Raw genomic sequence first — 20,137 nt, 5'->3', positions numbered from 1 at the left:
GCCTTGTCACACTGTGTCACGCTGAATATCTCCGAGAACTACGTTAAGGGTACACGTGTCTGTGGAATGCTTAGCCACTTGCACGTAAATTTCACGAGCAGGCTGTTCCGTTGATCGGATCAACTGGAACCTTCGACGTCGTAAGTGACGGAGTGCCGACAACAACATATACGTAAATTTTGAGCCATCACTCCATATGTAAATTAATTAAAACACATAAAGAGCATCCAGTTCACTCTATAAAGTGGTTGGTGTTAGGAAGAGCAACCAGCCATAGAAATCATACCAAAACAGACAATGGAACCTGGAGCAGCTTGCTAGCTCCTATCAAACCATCCAATCCATGCCAGTAAGGAAAATAGATATATGATGATGATGATGATGATGATGATACAAGACAGTTGTAAATGTCTGTCATGTTTATTCAACCTCACCATAGACTGGAAAAGAGGATATCAAATGAATATCACTATCACTATACCTTAACCATTTACCTAAATTTAGTTCATAACATCCTTGATAACATAAACCCATGCACCAACACTTGGATCTTTCAGTCCTGTACCACCTGAAAATACTCTAATCAAAAGTCTTGTTTATATTTCTTTTAAAGGAAGTTATGAAGTAATTTAAGAGAAAACTTCAATCCCATCCTCTTTTTATATTCTGTAATATTTGCTGTAAAAACTGATGCATGTGTTGTACAAATTTTGTGATTTATTTTAGTTGTTTTTTTTTTTTACCGAAGATTTCATGAATACCTGGAATCATCTTTTTACTGAAGGACATAGCTTACTAGTAAATTTAATAATGAAAAAGCTGCCACAAGGCCAGTAACTAATTGGTTGTTACTAATTGCATTTTGTCACTCATATCTTTCTTTTTATTATCTTTTTGTCATTTGTTCTAATTCATATAATGTAATAAATTAACTATGACACATGTAACTTTTTAAACCAAATGACTATTCATACTATGAAAACAAACAAAAAGTCTTCTCTTTAATACTACCAATTTTCACAATAATGTGACAAGTATATACATAAGTTCATTTTTAGGCATTTTCTCCTTAATCATTAGAGGACTGAGGTTTAGATGTAGAAAAAGGCTTTGAATTATAAGCAATGTTTCCATGAATTTAAAAGAGCCTAGTAACAAATGTTAAACTACAATGTGTGATTTCTATCCACAAAAATTGTGCAAACTATGTGCTCACAAAAACCACTGCAGCTTGTGTGGAGATGTGGATGAGAGGCTTGATTTTTTTTTGATCATATTCTGTATCAGTTTATATATAATGATGGTGAATTATTTCCTAGTTGGTTTTGAATTGCTGCTAGTCACCTTGATTATTTCATAATTTTCACATTACCATTTTGTGAAATCAGTCACTAATTCCAATGGCATTCTCCATAATATTGACAGGGTGAGTTGGCCTCTGTCAGCTGTGATGGAATGAGCATTACTGATGAGTATTACCTTCCTATATAAAATTAGCATGCAGAGCCACAACACAGTGGTGGCAGACAACATTCTGGACGCATTGAAGAGAAGGCTGGTGGTCCCCAACAGTACCAGATGGAACTCTACCTATGACTCTGTTGTTGTCCTCAACAACCAGCTGGAGAAGAATAGGGGAACTGTCCACAAGATGAAGACACAGCTGAAGCTGCAGACCTTCACTGATTCTGATGTTGGCTTCCTGACGGAGTACATCTAGGTGATGTCTAATGTTGCCAAGGCCTTGGATAAAATCCAAGGGGAGGAGCAGGCCTATCTCAGGAGCCTTTTGCCAACTGTAGTGGCTGCCCTCATGAAGTTGAAGGAGACCAAGTTCAAACATCTCCTGTACTGCAATCCTCTGGTAGATGTGAAACTGGCAGGCATCACGAAAAGGCTTAGGCCCCTCCTAAAAGACCTGGAGTGCCAGCTGGTCGCTTCCTTCCACCCAAAGTCTCACCTGTTCTGACTGGAGCAGTATAATAACAGCCAGGTTAGCAGAGTAACGAATGCCATGGAGACTGTCGTAGAGACAGCCCTAATGGAGACCAATGAGGAGGGCAGCAACACCACCAACAATGAGGATGAGGAAGATGATTTCTTCAGTAACATCACTTGTTTCTGGGAGAGCAGGAGCCACAGGTCACTGAAATCCAAGGCGCAGAACTTGGTGAAAACCTGGCTGGATGTTGTCTGGAAGGAGGTCCTGACTGAAGTCTCCTTTTTGGGTGAGCAGGTCTTGATCAACCTGTTCACCAAATATAATACCATCCCGTCCAATGCTGCAGATGAGCACCTATTCTCTATAGGCAAAGATACTTTGAGGGCCAAGAGAGCCACCCTGTCAGATGGTAACTTTTGAGAGGCTCATGTTTATGAAGGGTAACCAGTATCACGTCGAGGCAATGGAGAAGGCCCAGCCAGAGTAGTACACCTTGATCATCATTTGATTTTGGTATAATACCTATGCTATACTATACTGTTTTGATTCACTTATTACTTTTTCTACAGTAAATAAAATGTATGATGACTGAAAAACTAATGTTTAATTTCATTTGTTCACTTAATTATTTGCGTACACCTTGATCATCATCTGATTTTGGAAAGCTTTATGTCTGAGCTACAACATTTCAGCTCTCTAGGTCTGTTTTGAAGGGTTTTAGAGCCCCAAAAAACCAAACTGAAACTAAATTCATATGATAAAAGTTATCAGTTATCAGTTAGTGTTAGCTTCCAGTAATTTTTTTACCTGTTTAGCAGTTTAGCAGTTAGTGAAGCTAACGTTTTGGTTAGCTGTGCCCACCAGTAGTTATAAGCATAAGAATAGTAGTTTAAATATGATTACATTGTATTTAATGTAGGATACACTGTAGTTAATGTAAGGTAAACAACATCACCCAGTTAATTCTTCTTGTACTGTTCAGGGTGAAGTTTTATAAACATGACACACATTTATAACTGTCTTATATATCTAGTGGATATTAATTTACAAATACAGTGATGCAAAAAAAAAAAAGTCAAAATCTATGGAAAGGAACGCATTATGAAGGGCATCCAGCCATAGAAATCATGTCAAAACAGACAAATGGAATCCAGGCAGCTCTCCAGTAGGCCACACCTGTCAAACTGTCCAACCAATACCAACATAGAAAATGGACTTGATGAAGATGATGATGATACTCTAGAGTAAACTTTAGTGGGGAAAATAAACACTGCAGGCTCATTAGTAATCCAGTAATAGGTATGCACATATTAATACATCCTTTTATATATATATATATATATATATATATATATACATACATGCATACACATATTCATATATACAAATATATATATATACATATATATACATATACAAATATATATATATACATATGTATATATATATATATATATATGTATATAAATACATATATATGCATACACACACACACACACACACACACACACACACACACACACACACACACACACACACACACACACACACAGTGTGTCAGCTATTTGAGAACAAAACTTTGAAGATCTATAAGTGGCCACACTTTAACTAAACATCCTCCTTTTCTCAGTGCCAACATGGAAGACAATGAAAAGGTATGCTGTTCCCATTGCCTTAACCAACAACATAGCAATTCTGAAACTGAAACCTTCTTAAATGTTGCCAGATCTTTTGTGTTCAAGAGCTTCTGGCCTCTAACAGGAAAGTGTCTTCCATGTTGAAAAGGAAAAAAAAAACATTCTCAATGGTCAGACATTGTTGAGTTTGTCCAGCATGTATAGGGTATCATCAACAGGAATCTCAGCAAGTCAATGAAGGCTACTGCCAATCATCTCCATGTGTTAAAGTCAATGCTTAGATGTGTGGTACCCAGAGATATCAAGTAGAGATACAAGGTTATGAGAAGAGTGCAGCTCATGTCCAGTAGTACCAAAGAGAACTGTGTCATCCGGTTGAAGTGCCTGCTGAACAAACCGAAGCACCCCCAAGGAGTCCAACATGCTCGGGTTCTCAGATGAGAACTTTGTCCAAGATCAAAAAGTGAACAGGAGAAATAATAACTCTGTGTCAGCCCCACTGAAGTCCCTACTATTATACACACCAAGTTCCCATCACTTTTGATGGTCTTGGGGATCATGAGCAACAAGGACCAGGACATGTCCCCTCACTTTCTTGAGCAAGGTTTAGGGTCAATGTGGCAGTCAACATTGAGGCAATGGAAATGATTGTCAAGACCTGATCAAGAGACTTGTTCAGGAGAGACAGTACACGTTCCAGCAAGACTCTCACACAGCCTGCACGACACAGGAATGGATGGTTCAAAAATTCTCATGATCCTGTTATCCCTAATATCTGGCTTCTTATCTATCCTGATCTACAGCCACTGGACTACTATGTCTAAAGTGTCACTGAAAGGGAGATCAACAAACATGCCCACAATACCAAAGCTGCACTGATGTCTGCCATTGGTGATGGTATAACCAACATGAATAAAGATCACCTGGTCAACACATTTGTTTCAGAAGCCGTATTGAGGCTGATGGCAGTTTTACTGAATAGCTTTTTGCTATGTGCATCTAAGAATGTGTGTACCAAATGCTATAAAAATATATTAGTTTTTTTAATAAGTACTTTTATTTTCCTTTACTTAAAATTTTGTTTTCAAACAGCTGATGCACCCTGTTTATTTACAGTGTAAATACTAAGAACAATGAAAAGGAAGACAGAGGAAGAATAAAGTTTGACAAGTAGGATATTAGCTTACTGCTTTAATGGAAATAAAAAGCACGTTTTGGACATCAGCCCTGCATCAAAAGAGAGAGATTACAGGGAGTGAAAAAGAGTCAGAGAGAAACCAGAGAAGAATGTTGTTCCACAGGAGAGGGGGAATAAGAGAGAAGGGGGCAGGAGTGTGAATGTATCTGCCGTTATCCTCACCTCGTCACTCATAATATTTACCCCTATATGCCTTTGACCCCTGTTACTGTGCATCTCTCTCCCAAAACTACACAATATCCCCCTATTTCTTAACTGTCTAAGCAACTAGCTCTCCAACCCCAAACATTTTATGTATTACCACCTATCACCTCCTCCTCCATGGCCCATTCTCATCTTTACATTCTTCCAAATTTGGATTCACCATTATCCATGCTTCCATCCATGTTCACCATTTTCTGCATTTCTGCCAACTGTTACTCTCCTTTCACACTCTTGTGAACTTACCCCTCACCACCCATTCTAAATTCTCAGTCCCTATTCTCTCTTTATCCACCTTCTTGGATTTTGAGAGAATGCTCTGAAATTACAAGATGATGAATAAGGAGGAGTCCTCTCAAGGATACTACATCTGATGTTGAGGAAGTCATTTCAATAGTCCCAGAGTTTCCAAATGAAGTGGTCCAGAGAGGTGGGGTTTTTTCCCTATCCTTACACCTGAAAGAGTTCATGTGTTGTGATATCCTCCCTTAAAGTCATTGGCTGTCATGTCTGTGTAGTGCCTTGTGATGCCATCAGATGGTGTGAGGGTGGCTTTATAGACTACAACCTTTGAGGAGGGCAGGTTCCCTCAAGTGGGCAGTTAGTAGAATTTCAGCACTTACAGCTTGAGGCGTAGAGTGGGAGCTGTTATAGGTGTGTATTTGTGTCTAATGCAGTATGTGATGTTTGAAGTGATATTATATAAGAGTAGGTAACCTTGACGTTATCAGTTGAAGAGTTTATAATATCTATGGCTTATGAAATGCTTTCTAATTAACATCAGGAAGCTCCCGGTCATATTATTGGAAACATTTACATTGTATAGGGGATTGAACCAGATTATTATCTTCTTTCTATTTCTGTTTGGGTTCAGGGTGGTGGGAAAGTCTTATATATATATATATATATATAAACTTATCATTTGATGAGTTTGCAAGAGTGTGAAAGGAGAGTGATAGATGGTTAGAGAGGGGAGAGGGCAGAATGCAGTGAATGGTGAACACAAGAGGCAATGTGGTCAATGACGAATTTCAGGTGAAAGGGTGAGGGGACCAAAAGGATAAATAGCGGCGTATATGAAGAAGTGATAAGGGAGAAAAACATTATAAGACACTAGAGAAAGACAGAGATAAAAAACAGAAGGGTTGATAAAGTGAGCCAAAAAGGATTGGAGGAAGGGGCATGAGAAGGTATTCAGTGAGAAATAAAATAATGAGAATGCAGAATGGGAAACAAGGTAAATGGTTCCAAGTAGTAGGAGAACTTGTACCACAAAAGAGAAGGGGTAAAGGTTAAAATATGTGCAGTTTTAGCTTCATATTACAACAGTTGAGTAAAATACTATTGTACTAGGAAGTGTGATAGGTGGAACGAGTGTTATGAAGGTGTGATGTGGAGAAGGCGTGACAGGAACAGCTTGGGTGTGAGGAGGGCATGGACATAAATGATATGCTTTCAGGACCTCATTTTCACTGGTCTTTTGTCTTCTACGTGAGGCTCAACAACTTGAGGTAGTTCATTATATACAAAATATAATGAAATGTAAACAACATTATTGGCATTCTTAAGCATTTTAAACAGTTGTTTCCAAAAGTTAGTGGTTGGTTTTCTCAATATTTCAATTAAAATATACAATATTGTAATTGTGATCTGCCCTCATATATCCATAATCATGCAAATTATACAAAAGCAAAGTGATAAAAATAGCAAACAAGAGATAATAAAACAAAATAGGAAGTGGTACTAGCCAGATAGAGAGAAGGATAGAGAGAAAGGTAGTGAGAGAAGGAAATCATATTAGCAAAGAGGGAAAAAATACATACCAACAAGTCTTAATGTATACATCAACATCAGAGAAAACAACAACAATCATGGGATAGAAATAAGAGTGGAGATAGTGCAAAGTAGACAATTAAGGTTGAGTAAAGTTATATTCAGGCCATAAAATTGACCAGTAAGCCCTGACAGTTATATGGAGTTTCAGGTCCAGAGATCTCAATTAGGCAGACAAATTGCACATTAGTATTTTTGTTATATTATCATCAGTCAGCTTTCATTATTTATAAAGACATGTTTAAACTATTTTTGTTTGAAGTTTGCAATGAATCGAATACATACATTCACGTATGTATTGTGTGTACACATGTACACATGCAGGCATCTCTCATACTGATTGGAACCTATCTACACACTGTTCCCAAAACACATATACGAGTTTACACCAACATATGAAAATTATAGGTACAGCAGGATGGATGTCTGCTGCTGCTGTTGCTATCTCTGACCAGACAAAGACACTGTTCCTTCTCTCCAGACTATATTGTAATAGTTTCTTAACAGCCCCTTTTTTGCAACACCTTTCAAATACCTTGCTTACATTCACAAAACTGGTCAATGGTTTCAAACTGATGAACCTATCCTAAATCATTATGTAAATACCCTGTCTTTGTATCTCTGTCCTATTTGTAGTACCATGTGGAAGCTGGTCTATATATATATACACACACACACATCATCTATTCAGTTACATGTGTATACAAGTTATGAGTTCTATATGTGTGAGTAGAGATTTATATCATTGTCACACATTGTACACCACTGCATAGTTAAGGAAAACACATATGGCTGCCTTGGGACGCAAATATATGAAAGTAGAAGTAAAATGGTGTCTATATATGTATAGTGTCTTACCAAGAAGTGATTCTGGCCGGTTGCTTGAGTTTAGGGTTCCTGAAGAGGAAAACTCAGGGCTTCGTTTGTAATAAAGAGCACTGGTTGATACAGACAGATGTTTTGATGGTGGAACACTTGCTGGATAAGAACCTGGAGTCAATGACACATAACAATCCATGCAAATCGATTGACAAAAGACAGGACATGGCATGCAAGCTAAACGGAGGCATTCTTTTGTTTGCAAACAAAATATATAAAGTAAAAATAAAATTAACATTTCACATTAGTATATGATTTAATTCTTAATAAAAATATATACATGCATAGCCATTTTTGAAAAATAATTTTAGGGATAAAAACCAACAATACAGCATAAACCAATTTTTGTTGTGCACTTCAAAAAAAAAAAAAAATATATATATATATATATATATATATATATCTACAGCACTGAGAAAATAATTACACATCAAAATTAAGGTACTTTGGTTGTAAAGCCCACATGCTGTATCTAGGGTTTTTAACCCCCAAATTATTTACCAAAATATACATATTCTTATATAGAATTAAAATAAGATATATATTAAGGAGGAGGAGATTATAAAATAAAATTCAAATTAGAGAAAATATATATATTAAGTGTATACAATGGGAGATATACAACTAAAAGATATCCAAAATACATCAAGCCACAACTTAAGACATGTCATAAAATATGCTGCCTGAATGACAGGTTTCACAAATGCAAAGAAAAAAAAATCTCCCAGTCCTAATTCTACATGTTAATTTATTTTCTTTTTAACATTCTGTTAATTCAATTTCTTTTAAAATCATTTTTTGTTACTCTTCTTAGTAAGTACCATAGTATCTTTTATATCCATCAGAAGCAATCATGTCAAGCAAAGAGGAGATAGAGTATATATCTGTGTGTGTATGCAAATACACACATATACACACTCTTTTTGATAGAAGAACGAGAGAAAAAAAAACCAAAAACAGAGTAAGATTTGAATGAAGGTTAGTTCCTTTCTAAAAAACCTCACACAACACAAACATTTGAAATACATACCCTGACCTGTCGGTGCATTATCAGAACTGCCTTCTACATAGAAATGGTAAATGATAGAAAATTATGAGGATTGTAAAAACAAAAATTTTGTGTCATGATGTCAGTATCATACCACAACCACCACCACTATTATTATCACCACAACTATTTCAACCAATAAGGATTTCTCACTCTCTTGAGAATGGTATAGTCAATTAAGACAACCAAGTAAATGCATGCCTGGTACATATTTTATTGACCTCAGAAGAATAGAAAATAAAAATGTAGAACTTTAACTCAGAACTCAGAGAAATAAACAATGATGTTACAAAGTGCCAGGTTTCTGCCATTTCTGTACCACCACCACTGCTATCACTGAAGCCAGCCCCACCACCACTAATTATAATAATTTTAAGTCAAGTTACTAATATCAGGAAAATTAATTAATTCACTTTGTAAGACAACTGAAAATATAGAGCTTTTCTTTCTTTGGTTTAGGAAGAAGGAAATGCCCATAACCTTGCAGGAGGCTGCATGAGATTGATATGGTTGATGCTCTCAGCTTGTAACTTGATGTCTGAAGGTAAAATGGACATGTGAAAGGAATGCCAGATAATTGACATTATCAAGAGGGATTAGAGAAAGTGAGTGCAGGGCCAGGGATGAGGCATTGTAGTGCCAATAAAGGAAGGAGAGATGAAGTATCAGATAGGCCTGAGAGGAGGTGGCATACAATAAACTGGTTCAGATAAACAAAGGCCACTTTGGAGCAATATAATAAGAAAAGAAAGAACATGGACTAGAAGTTGAGTGAGATATTAAATTTTTGTCTGTCACTCATACGACCTTCATCTGGAAGTGGTCTAGAATGTTTATGTGAGCAACAGTACTATTCCATATATAAGAATAGTACTACATTGCCGGTTTATTGCATCATAGTGATTCTGTAACTAATCAAAGGAGAATTGATATTCAGGCTCTGAAAAGAAAGTTAAGCTTTTACAATGCATCTTCAATATCACTACAAATGACATATAGTAGAAATGAAAAGTAATACTGTCTGCATAAAAGTGGGCTTTGTTGGATTTGATTTTCAAAATGAGAGCAAGAGACAAAATCAGTCCTTGGAACATACCAGAGTTGATTGAAAGTGACTTTAAGGACTGTTTATAGTTCAAAGTGAAGAAGGTTCAAATGATTCTTTGTCTTTGCTGTAAGTAATGATTGTGTCTTGATGCTCTAGAAAGAGACTAAATTGTCACACCTCTATTAGAGGAGTTTTGAGGTGTATATTCATGTGGGTGATACAAGTTTTGCATGAAGGAATGATATTATCTGCACAGAGCTGAGCATTGTTAGTAGCAACAAACAGCAGCAGGTTAATAATATATAGAACAAAGTGAGTCAACATTAGAGTTGAGAGAATATATGTTAGCGAAGGCACTGTCAATATATTTGGTCAGTGGTTGCAAACACCATGAGTGCATCAGCAAATAAATACCTTCTTTGAATGTCCACAGAAATACTGTTTTGAAACAAAATACTATTGACATACAATTTATTAACTTAATTATCTACCAAGAAAGCAATATGCTAACAAGGTCTTTCCAATCTAACACTTGATAATAAAGGGTTTATAAGCAGTACCACCACTGCCAGTTAAAGTGAGTCATCAATTATTGAGGAAATTCCAGCAGGATTGAAATAGCTCAATTGATCCTCTTTCTCTGCCCATGAAGTAATTGTACATATAAAGACAAAGTGGTTACATCTGCCTACACTTAGTGTTGGATAAAAATCTAAAGATATATTCCATAATATAGTAAAGTAGCAATGCTTTACTATAGCACACTGTCATAAAAAATTACTAAGAGATATTAAAGGGAATCACAAATAGATATATAACTTCCAAGGAGGAAACTAAAAGAAGAGATGAAATAAGGTTAATAAACACTATTTAAAAGAATAATACTATCTTTATAAAGAGATGTACAGTGAATTAATTCTAAAAATTTGTCTGTACCTATACAAAGGTTCTACTGAAGGTGATACAAAAGTGAGGATAACTATTTAATTAATTGCACAAGTTGGTAGGGTAACTTTTCCACGATACAAAAAAAAGTATCTCAATCACAAATGATGCATTTACACCATCACTCAACTCAATTTTTGAATCCTCTTTGAAAAAAAATTCAAATGTGCCTTGTTTTAAGCACTTCACCACAGATATGGTCCTAGCTATGAAGTGTATTTGCCTAGAGGAATCCTAGATGTTGGTGAGGTGTAAAATTTGGAGTAACTGTGGAGGCTTTGATTGAGGTATGTAGTGTAATGATATTTTCTTGATATAAGTAATGCTTGAATTTTTTTGGTCGTTGTTGAAAGAGAAATTGTCATGGATCTACATGAGGATGTTTCCAATGTCAGTGTTCATAGAATTAATTGAGGTTTAGCATGTGGTATTCAGATCGCATGTGGATGACACATGACTGTGGAAAATTAGGGAGGAATGAAGAGTAATACTGCCTGCATAAAAGTGGGCTTTGTTGGATTTGATTTTCAAAAGGAGAGCAAGAGACAAAATCAGTGCTTGGAACATACTAGAGTTGATTGAAAGTGTAAGAGAAAGAGCTTTGTCAACAGCAGTGGTGCAGTCTGATATGAAGTTACCAATCCAAAAGTTCAAGAATCGATGAAACAAGAAGTTTTGAAAGGAAATTTGCATGCTGGACATGGTTGAAAGCTTTGCTGATGTCTAGGGCAATAATATTGCTTTCACCAAATTTCTTTAACATGAGGGCCAACCTATGGGTGACATGACAGATCAGATGTCCATTATATCTGAAAGCTGAATTTGTGTGTGTGTGTGTGTAAGAGAGAGAGAGAGAAAAAGAGAGAGAGATAAGGTGGTGAAGATTGCCAATGTTAATGGCTGTCTCTTATTTTTGGAATATTAGAAGTGAGTGCACTAGAACAATAGTTGACAGAATTTGGGAAGTTGCCATTCTTGGAAAAGAACACTGTTCCATGTCTCTGAAAATCAAGGTGTATTCTCATACAGAGTGAGAAATTGAAAAGTTTGGTGAGCAAAGGGGAAAACTCTGGGGGGTACAATGTTTGAGCATAACAAAGGATATTGTCAGGACAGGTAGCTTTGTTGGTTTAAAAAAACCAGATGTTTACTGGATATGTTTATGTATTAATCCTTTTCTTAGTGTACTTCTGCTGAAATATATTGCCTTTGTTTCACTTACTTTTGAAAATAATGAAGAATTTAGTAAAATATTTTTGCTGTTATTAAGCTAGTTTACACCCTTTCCAGTCATGTACTTTACCTATCATAAACAAGTGTAGCACTTGTACAAGTACAAACAATCCAACTACCTATAATATAACATGAAATATAACCAATATTTACAATTTTTAAACCATTCTATATTTTATGAAATTTGAACACAAAACATTATGATACGAATCATCATCATCTTCCAAATTCTTGACACTACTTGTACCACAATAAACTTGTACAATAGTTGACTTATTTCTTTACATCTTTGCAAATGTGCAACTTTACAGACCTAGACTAAGAGTTTTGAAAAGAAATGAGCAAAACCACCACTATATAACATATATAGAAATATACATACATTTTTGTATATACAATTAAAACACACACTAGTGAAAAAGTCTCTACATAGTCATGTGACCTACTAGAAATAGCAGCCTGATCTTCATCAAAATATAGTCTATTGTTTAAAAAATAACACAAACAGTGTCAGTAATAATTAAAGCACTAGCTATAATAAAACAAATATATGAGCTTAAATATACGAGTCATACCAAGGCTTTCAAAGTTATGCACATTCCAAAAAGCAGCTCTACTAGATTCAACCTCAACCCTGAACACCATACTTTCTTTTCAATAGCTCAACTCAAACTGCACACTCTCTGCACACAACACACAGCCTACCCAATAACAGTCCAATATATAATACAATTTACACAGTTGCAATCCATTAACAGACACAGACCATATCCTATACAAAATAACTGTCTGGCACTGAAACACCTAACACCAACTGTACAGCACATACAGAACATTTACAAAACAACAAAATAACAACAGCACTGCACAACAGAGGAAACACTAAAATAGTACAACAAACCAAGCCCCACAACAAAACAAAACTTATGACATATACTAACAAGGGTCCAAATCCCCAAAACACAATGTTGCATATATCTCAGAACATCAAGGGTGCATGTGGTGATATAGCAGAAAGTTGCATGAAATTGTCAACAACAATAATTGCTTGTAACATAAGCACAGAGCCTGAAATTTTGGAGAGGAAAATAGTTGATTGTATCAACCCCAGTGCTTGACTGGGATTTCCTTTTATTGACTTGGAAGGATGAAAAGCAAAGTTGATTCCAGTGAAGTTTGAATTCAGAGCTCAGATAAAGTATTTTACCTGATACTTTAATAACTACCAATCCATTGCCCATCACCATTAATAACGAAAAGAAAAAAGTGCATTGCAATGTTAACCAAGTCTGTGGATTGGAAGTGATAGGAAAATGATAAGAATACAAGGATTTATTCAGAAAATGTTTTGACAAAGACTCATCATACTATCGTATCAGAAACCAGATATGATTTGGAAGACAGAAATGAACAAACACTAATCAAGTTGACTTTGCGACTGCATATGATAGTAGAATGGATACCCAAATCAGGAGAAAATTGCAAGATATCAAGACCTAACCAGAAAAATGAAATACAAAGATGGAAATTGATGCCCTCAGTACAATTCCCATATTGATAGCTATCAAGAATACTGAAAGTGAGATTCATATTGTGGACTGGCAGAAAAGTACCATCTTTTAATCTTGCCTTCTAGATTCTTGAGACACAAGGAGACTATTGACACTAAACAACTTTGCTAACTAAATTAGCACATAATAGCTTTTGTCTAATACTTGTTGCTATCATAGACACACAGTCAGAAATTTCGTGGGTATGGAAATAGTTATATTGATCCCTGTAGTTTATTAATACTTCATATAATCAACATTGAAAGATAAAAGACAAAGCCAAACTTGGTGGGGGGCTTGCATTAAGAAAGTAAGGAACCAAAGTTAAATGTCAAAAGTGAGTTTGTGTGATACTCCAATGATTCTGCTGACCTCAACCACCATGGTGACGGCAACAATGACTTTCTATACCTACCCAGAAGCAGTGGAGGAAGAGGAATGATGCAATCAGAACTCTACTATAAAACCTCCACTATGGGGATGAACAGAACCTATTCGTTCATATAGTGGAATGCTGCAGCATATGTACAAACATGAAAGCAACAAAAAGTTACACTCTAGAGTCAAGAACACCTGTAAATTTGCAAGGCAACTCAAATGAATTAGGTGAAGAAGCTAAAACCATTGCTTGGGCAAGCAAAACAAAGTAACTGTTTAAAAGAACAGGAAGAAACAACTTGACAAATTATGCAGCCAGAAGTCACTGCATGGACAATATATTCTTCAAAGTCAAAATGATGATGATGACAAAGCAACAACCCATTAGTGAGTGAGGAGTTCAGGATTGAAAGCAGAGACTGAAGGCTTCATATTGGTGGCAAACGATCAAAGTTTGTTTACTAGAAATTATATATAAAAGATAGGACTGACCCAAAATGCAGGTTCTACAAAACATTTGATAAAACAACAGACTATCTGGTTTTGGGCTGTCCAAGGCTAACACCAAATGGATATAAAAATTACCACAATATACAAGCGCCACCACGATAAAGTTTGTGTGTGTATCTTCATTGGCTCTTATACTGTAAATACCAATATGAAGTAACAGAGAACTTGTAAGAACATGTACCAAGTAAAGTTATGCAGGAGGATGGAAAAGTAACGATACTCTGGAAGTATTATTTTCAGACGAAGCTGGATATTGTCATACTGAACAAGAGACAAATATTGTCAGATCATTGATGTAGCCATACCAAATGACATGAGTGTTGTGAGTAAAGAGGTTGAAAAAATCACCAAGTACTCCGAATTGAAAGTGGAAATGGCAAGACTGTATGGAATGCAAGAGAGTAATGTAAAAGTGATGCCAGTGGTGATCGGAGCATTGGGCTCAATCCCATTGAAACTTCAAAACTTCTTAAGGCAACTGGAAATCCCATGCAAGATTGATGTCTTGCAAAAAGCAGCCTTATTGGGCACAGTGCACATCTTAAGGAAAGTATTATCGGTCTGAGGTCCTTGTTGTGACTTGACAGATGACTAAAGACTGGAGCATTTTTACCTACATTGTGTTACGAAGGAGGAATAATAATAATAATAATAATAATAATAATAATAATAATAGTTGTTGTTGTTGTTGTTGTTGCTGCTACTGCTGCTTCTAATTTAAGCCTTAGTACTTGGCTGGGATTTTAAGTTACTGGCTCTTAAGAGATGAAAGGCAAATTTGATATCAACACCATTTGAACTCAGCATAAATAGACTGTAAGTTATTTTGTTGGGGGCACTGTATTAGTTCTGCCATCTAACAACAATCATATAAATTCAAAAGAAAGGTTTCTGCAGTTAAAACGTTTTCACTATGGCTTGTGAAAAGTGAAATTATAAAAGCCAAGATCTGCAGATTCCTGAAACAAGTGTAAAGGCACAAAAACAATACTAATTAAATTGAATCAGTCCAAACTGAATTTGGGCAGGCCAACAAAATGTGTTACCTCTGAATTAGCAAATATTGAAATATCTGTTTGTCATAATAGACTAAACATAAATTAGTAACATACACTAAGTGCTTCAAAAAATATTTTTAACAACATTATAAGATAAATAGAAAAAAAAAAAAACAGAGGCTACAATTGATTTGGATTGACTTAGTATTTTCTAAAATAACTGGAAGAAATATTTTACTCAATGTCATTAAGAAATGTTTCTTAAATAGGAAATGTTCTCTCCATTTAAATGCCCTTGCATTACTTATGTCTGAAAGAACCAGTTATTTGCATAATCTGTATTTTTATTGAATTTTGTTTACTTTGTATCTCATTTTATTTCACACATGACCTGCAACATGACCAGCATATACCCAAATAACTTACTAAAAACCAAAATTTCAACATAAAATATATACACACAAGATCAATAGTTTCATCTTGTTTGTAATAAAATTTGGACATCTTAACTATGGTAGTTTCTGTGATACCAGAATGAATACTCAACCAGTAAATCAAGCTGCAACTGAGATGCATTTCCCAATGCTATGACAGGAATGTTTGTCATCCATTAGCTTTGGGAGTTCCTCAATATCTTGCTTGTTTGTTTCTGTCAATAACATCAATGACGCTGAGTGGTCTTTGTCCAGTATTAGAGTGCAAAAGTCTTTAAAACCTGATATGGCCTGTAGTTCAGCATATTAGTATTGGCCACATTGAGCAACAATAGTGGAGAGGGATGCAACTTGTCCATAAATCTTCTCTTTGATCTCATACTCATGCCATGAGATGTTTTAAACTCTTATAAAAGTGATCTTGAAGCTCCATCTTCCATAGTCCAAGTTCAGGCTCTGTAGTGAAGTATACTCACTACACAAGCTTTGAAGAAGGCCAAGTTTGTTGATTACCAGATGTGTTGAAGCTTGTTACAGCCATTCCATGCTTACCTCCCACCCTTGAATGTCAAGAAATCTTTCTTAAAGTCATAAACATAGACCTCACTTAAAATCATCGACTTCCTTGAAATGTGTGTTACTGTTGGAACAAATTGGCAGGTAGCTTTCACCTGCAGCTTTTTTTGCATTGAGAAACAGGCCAACTTTGGCTCTAAGGGACATAAACAGATGTTAACAAGTGTTGCACAACATACAGTTGATGAGCTGTGAGGGAATGATTATCAGTATAGTCTATAAAAGGAATATATAGACTATGCTGATATATTGATCCTTTTGCTTGATGACAGAGCATTTGCCTTGGATGAGATCAAGTTTTCAGCTAAGGATAATAACTGGTATTCCATTAGTTACAATGATGAGGGTTCCAGTTGGTCTGATCAACAGAAGAGCTAGCTCGTGAAATTAGCATGCACTCCACAGACATGCATACTCTTAACGTAGTTCCTAGGGAGAGTCAACGTGACACAGAATGTGAGAAGGCCAGCTCTTTGAAATACAGGTACAACTCACTTTTGCTAGCTGAGTGGACTGGAGCAATTTGAAATGAAGTGTCTTGCTCAAGGACACAACGTGCCACCAAGAATTGAACTCATGACTTTCGGATTGTGAGCCAAGTACTCTCACCACAAAGCCACGCACTTTCACTAAGGATACAGTTTACAACAATCATGAAGAGAAAATGAGCTAAGATGGGTCCTTGAAGGATTCCTACCATTGTTGGAAACTCTTCAGTTGGACTGTTAGTACTTTGCAAAAAACTTGAGCTTTCATATATGATGATGATGGCTTTGACAATTTCATCTGGGATACCATAGATCAACAGGATGTGTAAGATGATCTTTTGTTGACTGTGAAAATCTATAAATATAACTGATGCCTTTTGATTGGAATTCTGACAAGATGAATTCACAATGCATGGTTAGGCGATAAAAAAGAGTAGCTTCTAAGTGTTTGATAGTTGTCTAGAAGAAATGAAAGAAACAACACACGTTAACCCTTTCGTTACCAACCCGGCTGAAACCGGCTCTGGCCCTGTAGTACAAATGTCTTGTTTTCATAAGTTCTGAATTAAAATCTTCCACCAAGCCTTAGTCACAATTTATGTTCCTAACACTAGCTTAATGATAACCGAGTTATTTTACTAAATTCTTTGCTAAAGTAATTGAAAGAAACACAGAGTGTCTCAAAATAAATACAGTAATGAAAGGGTTAAATAATATACAAAAAGGAAAACAAACCTACAATATAATCAGTCATTCAATCTATTAACCTCTGAGTAAATGCTCAGTAAAAATTTTCTTAAAAAAAAAAAAAACTTCAGAATATGATGAACATAAAAATAAGGTTGAAATTAATTAGAATCCTCAAATAATTATCTCAAAGCAATAAAGATATTAAATGTATGATCAAACACTCACACATTCATGTATATAGGAAACAAATTTCCTTTTTAGCATATTATGCTTAAAACATTACTATGTTCAACTTTAATCTTTTTGTTAAATATTTTTCTTGTCATTCCTTCATGCTTGAAACAATAACCTTCTTAAGTCCATTCACATATTTGGAGCTTTCTTGATTTCATTTACTGAATGAAGTGTGAATAATAATGGTGTTCCTGTAGTTGGCAGCAAGGGGTCATAAGAATAATATTGCAAACTGCTAAAATCTTCATCAATGGATGCAAAAGCTTTACCTGCACGTACACTCCCCCCACCCCACAAACACAAAATATTAAAAAAAAATTTTTTAAATTAACGAACAATCTTTGAATCCCAATCAATAGGATGTTGCACAACTTACAATAGTGAATTTCAAACTGACAAACACCAGCCCCAATCAATATCGGTGAAATTGTTTGTCTCTCACCCCAACCATATCATTAACAAAAAGACAATAAAGTTTACACCCACATAAGTTTTCTTTCTTAACTATGGTACTGGCCAAGCTAAAAGAAAAAAGTTTTATGTGGTGGTTGCATACGTGGTATTGTAGGCCCCACTCCATGGAAACAAATGGCGGTGGGTGGGGGATGAATGCTGTTTCTCTCTGTAAAAAACCTGCCCTGTAGTATCACCAAATCTTATCTCATCACAAGTTTTACACTGTCACTTTGCAAAAACAACTGAACCCTTGCTGGCCTAATGCACCTCTCCCTCACTTGTAAATAGGTGCCTCAACAAGCTGCATATTTCACTGTTCTGGGCAGCATGCGAGAGGAGATACTATATAATTGACGAGTGAATTCATTAGAACGCTCGAATTAGTCACAAGGCATATAAAACATCTAGGGCACTAGAATCCTAACCACAAGAACCAAACCAATGCATAACACTTAGTAAACCAATATATATTCCAAAGGCACGAGGAAGCCCCAAAACAAATCAGAAGATAAATGGCAATATTTTTTAATTTATGATGTCTTGTCAAAATAACACCATGAGGAAGACTGAGAAAGAGAGAAAAGTAAGGGGAAGGATTCATTAAAATATAATACGCCAAATGACTGTAAATGCCTCCATGTAACCATAGTAATTTGTGTAAGTATGCATGTGTGTATAAAATAAAAAATATTAACTAATGTGGTTCAAGGGCTGAAAGATCAAAAAAAAAAAACACATCCAAAGTATAATGTGCAGCTGAAATCTCCATCCTATTATCTAAAGATTAAGTACCTGGTGTTTTCTCCAACAACCTTAGAAAATAGCAACCTTGCTCCAACTATGTGCTCACTTCATTTCATTTTCCCTATTCCCATGTGTTTATCACCACCAGCAACAGAAAGTCTTTATTTTCATTAGACACCTGTTTCCACACAAACTCCCAGCTAATATTGATTAAATAGACTTCCAATCTGTGGATCTTCTGCTTCTCAGAAACAAAACAAAACACCTAGAAGAAACCTGAACTTATCCCCCAAATGCATATATGCACACACTAAAACAAAGATGAAAGAAGCTACTTTGATAATAAGTTTCCACTTCATTTCTAAGTAGTGAAACAACCAAGCAGTAGCATGGTCAATGTGCTCTGTTGCAGCACTGTGTACTGTCAGAGAGAATTATAAAGAAATCATCCAAGTGAATGAAGTCACCAATGGTCATTAGTGATATAGTAAAGTCATTATCGAAACTAATTTTACAGAGAGAAAAAGATGTTACAAAACATGAATAATTTAATTATAACAACATTTTCTAGTTTATGCATAAGGGTGAGAGAGAAGGTATTGCTGGAATGGATAACATACAGATTCTATGAAGTGCAAAATTAATGAAACACAGAAGGGGATTAAATTTGAAGATAACCCACCATATCTACATTGGCTACACTTCATCAGAAAAAGCACGGTGAGGGGACAGTAGGGTCAGCTGGCTTTGTTTTTTTACTACTTACATGGAAAGATAGATTGGACAGGAAAAGGAATATTATGAAGCAGAGAAAAAGTACAGGCATTGCTGTGTGGTTTAGAAGTTTGCTTCACAACCAATTGGTTGGTTACTAGGCACAATCTTACTCACAGCCTTGAGTCGGCCAGTACTCTTGTGAGTGATATTTGGGAGATGGAAACTGTGTAGCTATCCACTGTGTGTGTGTGTGTGTGTGTGTGTGTGTGTGTACTTTGATTTTAACAAACACGAGGAAAAATACTCAATATCATAGTAGAGAGTAATAGTTTAAGGCCAATACTGTTTGAAGAATGACAACATACTGGGGAAATAACGACCACTAGTTCAAATCAAAA

The 20,137-nt window shown here is 35.7% G+C and overlaps 1 protein-coding gene across 20 annotated transcripts in view; it reads right to left on the bottom strand.

Annotated features, from left to right (window-relative positions):
* The window catches only part of LOC106874170 (ensconsin), a 310,838-nt gene that overhangs the window by 104,740 nt on the left and 185,961 nt on the right, over positions 1 to 20,137 (bottom strand). For 8 of the 20 annotated variants that reach the window (XM_052975461.1, XM_014921803.2, XM_052975460.1 and 5 more), the window contains 2 exons: positions 8,721 to 8,753; positions 7,670 to 7,801 (listed from right to left, as the gene is read on the bottom strand). The exons of 6 other annotated variants lie outside the window; for them this stretch is intronic. In XM_052975461.1, the coding sequence (XP_052831421.1) occupies positions 7,670 to 7,801; positions 8,721 to 8,753 (165 nt within the window). The remainder of the gene's footprint in view (positions 1 to 7,669; positions 7,802 to 8,720; positions 8,754 to 20,137) is intronic. 6 more of the 20 variants (XM_014921808.2, XM_014921815.2, XM_014921814.2 and 3 more) reach the window with 2 other exon arrangements.

This window comes from Octopus bimaculoides, chromosome 21 (genome assembly GCF_001194135.2).
Source record: "Octopus bimaculoides isolate UCB-OBI-ISO-001 chromosome 21, ASM119413v2, whole genome shotgun sequence".
Lineage (NCBI taxonomy): Eukaryota > Metazoa > Mollusca > Cephalopoda > Octopoda > Octopodidae > Octopus > Octopus bimaculoides.
Note: the sequence above shows the minus strand (reverse complement) of the source record. Positions and strands in the feature narration are given on the sequence as shown.